This window comes from Chaetomium tenue, assembly GCF_020726465.1.
Source record: "Chaetomium tenue strain MPI-SDFR-AT-0079 chromosome Unknown F5144scaffold_6, whole genome shotgun sequence".
In the NCBI taxonomy this organism is placed as follows: domain Eukaryota; kingdom Fungi; phylum Ascomycota; class Sordariomycetes; order Sordariales; family Chaetomiaceae; genus Chaetomium; species Chaetomium tenue.
Genome location: NW_027117334.1, coordinates 1304913 through 1312685, shown reverse-complemented (window position 1 = coordinate 1312685; position 7773 = coordinate 1304913). Strand labels below are relative to the sequence as shown.

The 7773-nt window shown below is 56.7% G+C and overlaps 3 protein-coding genes across 3 annotated transcripts; 1 reads left to right on the top strand and 2 right to left on the bottom strand.

The window, feature by feature from the left end:
- Positions 1-2377: 2377 nt before the first annotated feature.
- Positions 2378-3100, bottom strand: F5144DRAFT_595183 (uncharacterized protein; the record flags this gene model as incomplete). Its single annotated transcript, XM_066790667.1, has 3 exons — positions 2378-2507; positions 2682-2710; positions 2753-3100. 3 exons carry the CDS (start codon positions 3098-3100, stop codon positions 2378-2380), a joined length of 507 nt encoding a protein of 168 aa, XP_066639651.1.
- A 981-nt stretch (positions 3101-4081) lies between these two features.
- On the top strand, positions 4082-5706 carry F5144DRAFT_345183 (uncharacterized protein). Its single transcript, XM_066784255.1, has 2 exons — positions 4082-5299; positions 5368-5706. The coding sequence occupies exons 1-2, from the start codon at positions 4281-4283 to the stop codon at positions 5615-5617; spliced, it is 1269 nt and encodes a 422-aa protein (XP_066639650.1). The 5' UTR covers positions 4082-4280; the 3' UTR covers positions 5618-5706.
- A 188-nt stretch (positions 5707-5894) lies between these two features.
- Positions 5895-6843, bottom strand: F5144DRAFT_345240 (uncharacterized protein). The gene is made up of 2 exons (XM_066784256.1): positions 6347-6843; positions 5895-6286 (listed from the first exon to the last, which is right to left on the bottom strand). Exons 1-2 carry the CDS (start codon positions 6511-6513, stop codon positions 5926-5928), a joined length of 528 nt encoding a protein of 175 aa, XP_066639649.1. The 5' UTR covers positions 6514-6843; the 3' UTR covers positions 5895-5925.
- Between the last annotated feature and the right edge of the window lie 930 nt (positions 6844-7773).

The window sequence follows — 7773 nt, the reverse complement described above, 5'->3', positions numbered from 1 at the left end:
GAAAAAACGAGCGAAGACGAGCCAATGTTGCTGATTGAGCATCTGGATCCAAGATTTCCTCCAAGGATTTGTGGGTGGCTCCGGTGAATGCTTGGCGTTTGGTTCGTGCGCTAAACCGGGGAAGCGGGGCGAGTATGTACGATCATGGAAGGTGGGGACACTTGATCCTCGCATGGCGCTGAGTACTGATTTCTTTGCACTAAAGAATGTCCAAAAAGAGAAAGAAACAGGTATTTGATTACTGTAGCTTTCTTCGTATCAAAGTATCATTTTTACTCGTCTAGTTGTATGTATGTACTTTGTATCTATCTCACGCCCGTTTCGACTCTTCCGGGCATCTCTTTGAATCGCAGATCTTCTGAGAAACTCGGCCGAAGGCACTGACCACTTCCGGCCCTGCCAAGACAGGCGCCCCGGTGGCTCGGGTTGCGCAGGTCTCGCTCGCTGCCGTCCGGGGGAAATGCCACCGGCGGGGACGGCGGTTTCAGCGGGAAGTATGGATGTAACTTCGCAATTGACCAAGTTACCAGATGCTACCACTGCCAACACCAACTACACGTGTATCTGTACTGCATGCACTTAGGACTCTCTCGGCGGTCTACTAGCTTTCTTGATGCCTGTTTTCCCGTCTCCGGCTTTTCCCCGGCCACCTCAAAATGGATGTCCAATAGCTTTCAGGTAAGTAGGCGGTTCCTGATTAAGCAGCTCGTGAGTGAGCCGTGGGGGATTCCAAATGTTTCAAGCCAGAGTGTCGTGCATGAAGGTTGCCCATTTTTGGAATCCATCGATTCAGCACCCTCGCACAGCCGAACGCCGATTCCTTCGACGTTAATGGAGTCGAACCTGATCCCGGAGCTGGATAGGGCGGCCACTCACCATCGAGCAGCCTCTCCCGTCCTGCCCAACAGTCCTCCAGCTTGGCGGTCCAGGGCCCGGCGCAGCAGGCCATGCTCCACCCCAGGATTTTAAGTGTGCAGTGCCGCACGAAGCCCTGCCGACGCCATAAGATGCCGTGTTTCAGATTCAGAGCAGTATTCCAGCTTTTTTAGGAATCCTTCCAACTCCAGAGTCCCGCATCGCGGTCATGGGCCCAGAGCTGAGGTCTTCCTGTCTTGTTTTATGTTTTGTCTGGGCACTCGATGTTAGGTGAGAATTGTAACACAAAGGCCGCCGGTGGGTTTTGGCTGCAATCTTCCCTTAGCGGAGACATTCCATGACACTAAAGTAGTTAGGTGCAAGTGAACTCTCCGATTTGTCCAAGTTTTGCTCAACTCGTCTCGGCAGCTTTGTCTGCCATCAGCTTTGGCTCGCATTCTGTAAGACAATGCCCACTAATCCGATGGAGCGTGTTCGGAAAGTCGCTGCCTGGGTGAGCACTCTAGCACCTCGAGGCTGTGGAGGTCCCTACCTGATGTGCGGAGGTGGGGCTTACCACATCGCACAATTCAAGAGCGGATGGAGAGCCATCATTGGCTCTCTGTGCTTCCGCAAAGAAGCGGGGCGTCCGAAAGCCCATCAGCACACATCTCAGCGCCGAGACTGCATCACCAGAGCAGTATGGAATGGGCGGCGTGCCAGGGAGAAGCGGGAGGGCCCATGTGCCGATGGCCAACGGCGTGTTCCTGAGCGGTGGCCATCCGTCCAGGAACAGCCAGGGCCGGACGGGAACGGCGCGCCAAACGGCACCGAAGCAGGCCCTAGCGTCTCCGCAGTGGATACTGCAGGCGAGCGCATGCGGATGGAGGTTGACAACGCCTGGTCAGTGCTGCAGAACACAAGGCTTGTCGATAACTCAAATGGCTCGTTGGGGCCAACTCAAAATTAGAATTCGCTGCTCAAGGAAAAAGCCCGATAAGGAAGCACCATGCATAAGCATGATGAGCATTTGCACGGAGGGGAAATCGGCAAACGGCCGCAGCTCGCAAACGGCAGGCACAACGCGCAACGTAAACCTGGCAAATCAAATACACATTTGAGCAGTTACGATGGCTAACGAGTGGGGCATCTCTCGCATCCCCGCCCGATCTGTCCCTGCCAGATTCCACAATCATCCATCTCCCGTCAGCTCTTCCCTTCGCAGTTTAATGAAAGATGACCATCGCATCAACCGGAACAAAGGAACAAAGACAGAAAAAGGAAAAGAATAACAATAATAATACTCTTTTGAGGAGAGGAAAATCACACTCGGCAAGAATTGCGCGCAATTCCAGGGATGACCTACTACGCCTAGAATATGGAATTTTACCACCACCCTCCAGCCATCGGGGCCAAGCAAGAAAGGTAGGTGGGGGCCAATAATCCACAGCGTAAGGGACAATCCGGCAACCTCACCATGCATCCGCTAGCGAGCAAATACTCGGGTACCAAAAAAGTCCCCTCACTTATCCGCGGCCGCACTCCTCCTTGAGAGATCCGTTACCCCTGACAGAAACCAGTTCACATCATCCCACTCGAATTCCTCCGTTGTCTCAGTACCGAGGTTCCCGAAACCCCCTCCTCCTACTGCACTACTGTGTAGAGGTCATCGTGGGGCTTTGATAGCGTCCTTGCTCACCCCGTATCACAGTTCAGGAGTCACACAAGAGGCAGAATGGGGATCTTGATCCCGACTTTGAACAATAGCCCGATCCGCGCTAGTGAAGAAAACGCCCCCGATCAGAACCAGCGGCGAAGCCACTCACAAGCGCGGCCGGCAGGCGCAAGCGCTCGCCTCCCCCACACCTCTCTCTGGACAATGCTACAGGAGTGGTACCTTGGACCCCATCAGAATCTGCATGTCCAGGCCCGTACCGAGTGTGTGCCTGCGCAGCACGGCCGCCTGGACTGGTGCAGCCAACCGCATAGGTGGCCCTGGTCCTCCTGCTCTCGACCTCATTCTTGGGACGCCTACCGCCGGGGCGGTTGAAGACAAGGCCAGCATGGACCGGCTGTTGCGCAGCAGCACCTCGACATCAGGCTGCTGAATAAACGTCGTTATGCCCTCTCCCTTCAGCCGTTTTTGGCACACATCAGAGACCTTAGGACGCCGACGGGCCCGTATCTTCGCTTCAGGCCCGTCTGAATACCACCGCGCTCCCGAGGCCCTGCAGCGGGTTCCCATGCTCACTCTCAGTCGCCGAGATGCCCCGCCAGAAGCCCGAACCAAAACCCATCGTTACGCTGGAGTTGCAGCGTTCGGTGCAGCTGGCTCCAGTGTGACTGGTCAGCGGCCCCTGCCAACGGACCCCGCAGACTGTCCAAAACCTCGACGGACAAAGTACGAAGTACATCTGTACCTTTTCGAGTCCTGCCCAGGAGAGGAGGGGGTCTCGCTCGTTGGGGAAGTGCTCCACTCAAAGCTGGAAACGGGATCCAACAGCTCGAGCCAGGGTGCTGCGCAGGGGCTCACTCCCCTACCCTGGCTACTTTTAGACTACCCCTGCTCCCCTTGAGACACACTGCTCCCAACGTGGTGTAGCGTTTCTATTTTCCTGAAATCACCTTTTTGGTCCGAGGAGTCTCTCTCACCACACCCCCCCATGGACTTCTGTCGCCCCAGCCACACCTCTCTGAGCCCCCAACATCTCGCACTAACCGCATCGCGGAGGCTGCCAATGGCCTTGTTCGACCAGATCCTTCCCCATCGGGCTGGTGTCCGCCAGCCTTGTCCGCATCACGTCTCCAGAGCAGGGTTGGTGCTGACCCAGGTCCCACCAGCGCACCCCCATCCCCCATGGCAGCCAGAGATCCTGGTCCTGGTCGCCGTCCTGCTTCGCTAGCTGCGCACCCCTGTTCCCGGTCAGGTTCTGAGTCCCCAAGATGCATCTCCTCTAGCCCCCAGCTCTCGAAGAGCGGGAACGCGTCTTGAGATACCATTATTAGCCAGGCAGAAATCTCATTCATTTACAAATCTTATAAGAAACCCCCGGTTGTCTGCCTTGTCAAACACACTCATCCTTTCGCTCCAACAGCTTGCCGCACATTCATCCCAAGTTGTGACGCGAGGTTCTTCCTCTTGATGAGCTTGGATCTTTATGTTGCAGTGCTTCGCATTCACTTGAATACCTGGAAGGCTCCGACGACCACTCTGCCGGCCGTCTATATCTGGCCTGCTCCCCCCTCCTCCTCTGGTGACTACCTCGAAGCGGTTGACCACCAATCGGACTCCAACAAACATCGACGGCACTCTTACGCCGCCAGCTTTTCTTACCCCCCCCTATCTTGCACAGGGCCGCCCTGTCCCCATCACCCAAATAAATAAGCCGGGCCACCCCGAGCACAACATATCCACAACATCCACAATGGAGCACACCCCGCCGCCCGCCCTCACCAGGTCGCCCTCGTCCCCTGCGAATACTTACTGCCCCTCCGAGAGGTCCTCGCTTGACTACCCTTCACCGGGCCTAGTAGAACAGCAGTACAAGATCTCCACGATATACGGAGATCAGTCCTGCGTGACCCCGCCCATGGACCCCGAGCTCTCTCTCCCGCCCTTGGACTCGATGGGCCACCCGGACTGGAACACCACGACTGTCATCCACCCCATCTCCTCGGCCTCCAGCATGCCCAGCATCCTCTCGGGGGACTACGACACCTTCGGGGGCTACCAATACAGCCATGATGTCTACCAGACACACCCGACGAGCCACCCCCCCTCGATCCACGCTTCCACGCCTCCGCCGACTGCCTCCGCCCCCAGGTCTCCGGCGCCGATGAGGACGCCCTACACTCCGGCCACTTCAGTCCCCGCTCCCATGACTCCGCGGGTCAAGATGGAGGGCACTTCGGACTACAGCCAGAGCACGGATGGGTCCCACTACCCTTCGCCGAGATCGATTCACACCTCTTACACTTCCGACAATGGCCCGTACACCGGCAGCACCTCGACCGGGTACCTCTCTGACAGCGGATCGGCAGCGTGGCACAAGCCCGAGTACCAGCCGATGGAGCCCGAGCACTTCTACCCGGGACCCCCGCCGCCGCCGCCGTCGGCTTTTATGCACGACGCCAGGAGGCAGTACCGGGTGACGCGGCCGAAGAGGGCGCCGCGCCGTCTGACGACCAAAGAGGAGGCCAACTTCCAGTGCGAGGTCAAGGGCTGCGGCAAGCTGTTTAGCCGCAGCTACAACTTCAAGGCGCACATGGAGACCCATGACGAGAAGCGCGAGTACCCCTTCCCGTGCCAGGTGCCCGACTGCAGCAAGAAGTTCGTCCGCAAGACCGACCTCCAGCGCCACCACCAGAGCGTGCACCTCCGGGAGCGCACGCACAAGTGCGACTTCTGCACTCGCATGTTTGCGCGCAAAGACACTCTGAGGAGGTAAGCTCAACAATCCCTTCAAGAAGCATAAAGTCAGAAATCATGTTTACTAACCCGGCTCCCTTTAGACACATGGAAGACGGCTGCTCCAAGAGATTTGATATCGGCACCATGGACCTCCGCGCCGAGGCTGGGTATGACAACATGCACGCCAGCGCGCGCTCCATGGCTCCCATGGGCCACATGATGGCGCCATCGGGCGGACTTCCACCCATTGGCATCCCTCCGCTCTGCGGCCCCGGCATGCTCGGCTCCATGCCCCCTTCTATGCGCCCCAGGGAATCCCTCGCGGGGGGTGACCACAGCTGGGGGCGGTGATGGCGCAACAACACTGTCATCTCCTACCAACACTTTTTCTGATTGGACATATTTCACACATTCTCTGGGTAGATACCAAGGAGGCGTCTCGGGTACAAGACGGGTTTTTGAGTTTTATTTCCTTCTTTTTTTCCCTTCTTTTTCTGTTTATTTTCCTTTGCACGCACTGTATGAATAATGTACGCGATACGGGGAAATCATGGGCACGAGGGTGGTGTTTTGGCTACGATAGGATACATTGGGAGGTCTTGGGGGATCAAGGCCCCAAACTGGAGGCAACAGGTGGCTTCGATCTTTCTGCAACATTTCTATCTTTCTTCATTTTTTTTTCTGTTGTCTTTTGAGGGAAATCCCCATTGTACACCTAGGTGTATCCTACTGCTACTACTACAGTACACTACTAGACCGGGCTGGAAAGGAACGGCATTAGCTAGCTTCTCGAGAGAGAAAAAAAACATCGAATTTCTCGCATCTTTCTCGCATCCATCTTGATCCCCAATCTCAACCCGCATTTGCCACGACGCTAAAACAACGATGTGCCCGATTTCTTCAGCGATCGGATTCAGCACCGGGCCCTGGCCTGTGCCGCACCATCCGCTCCGCTCTTCGCGGCGAACGGCCCAGCACCCGACGCTAATCTCCCAACTCCACGCTTGGCATGGGCCGGCCCTTGGACGCTAACGTCAATCACACACTCCACCAACGATGACAAGCAAGAGATTAGCGCACCAACGGGGCCGGCCTGGTATCGTTCGCTGCTCCCGTGGTCCCCGGGCCGCTTTCCTCTGGCGAGGGAGAAGGGAACTAAAGCCGGTGCAAGTGCCGGATGGACAAACTAAACTGGATCGAAGCCAACCCGCAGCACGCATTGCACTTGCTCCGAGTCTGACCGGCATTCAATCCAACAAACAGCCTCGACATGAGTCCTGCACGATGCGTTCGTCTCGTCTTATTCGTCGCGGACGGAGCGGGAAGGAATCGGGAAAGACGTGCGAATTCAAGGCTGCAGATAGAGATGGCTTGGCTCCTTCCATCCGCTTCACCTAAAGATCCTCCCTGGTTGCGACTGCAGCCAGGCTAGTACTCTGACTGCATGGTTCCTTCCAGGGCCGAGAAACAAACCCCACGACTGCCCTCTCTGCTGACCGGCCAAAACCTGGAAGGGACCTCCATGCTGTCGTTCGGAAAGCGGCTGACCCGGACACACAACATCCCACCCTCCCACAAACCCACGCGATTGGGTCATGGGAGCCCGTCGTTCAAATTAACGAAAAATGCTGCCTTTCGCTCCCGTTTCGTAGGGCTACGGGGGACACAACGTCGCGTTTACGGGCCACTCATCAATCAACCAAGCTGCAGTCATGCTGAGCCCTACGGTCCGACGTCGCACAGCAGAATCCAGACCCTATTGGATGCGAAGGATGACTGTGTAATTCCCTCTCGGCCCAGACGATGTCACGCCCCTCGCATAGCTATGGAGCCTGCTCCGAGTCAATCGACGACTTCGGTGGACAGATGACTGCCCGCGGTGGGACTGCGTTGGTTTAGTTTGTCGGCCACCCACCAAGACCTGCATCCCGCAATCTCGGCAGGGCTGTGGGGGCGAGAGACTCGACATCCTGTGGTACGCAAGGAGAGTTGGCTTTTTTATTTTATTTATTTTATTATTATTTTTTGTTGATGATAGGGTTTCGTTCATGATCCTCACAGAAAAGCGCAACCACCAAAAGTCGCTCACCCATGCCATGTGTGCACAGACACGAGAGAACAGCAAACTAGCGGGCGGGTCTCTCCGCCATCCCGGCTTGAAGGAGGCCAATGGCCAGCGCACGGGAGGCCTGCTTGCCCAATCACTGAACTTCAAGGTTTCCAGGTTGCGAGATTAGCCTAGTCATCGCCAGGGGTTGGAGGTCCTTATTGAGACCTCTCCTTCGTCTCCCCGAGACCCCAACGGCGAGCAGACCATGGGTTGTGACCTCAGAGGTCGGGAAGGTGAGGGAAGATCTTACCCTCCCGGTCGCGCCATTTGCCTACATTACCAAATAGATACACACTCGCGAACAAATGGCCTCGGCGGTCTCGTGGTCAATCGGACCACCAAGTGCAATGCAGCTGCGCATCAGAGACCCCCCCTTCGGTCGCATCCGCGGCCACCG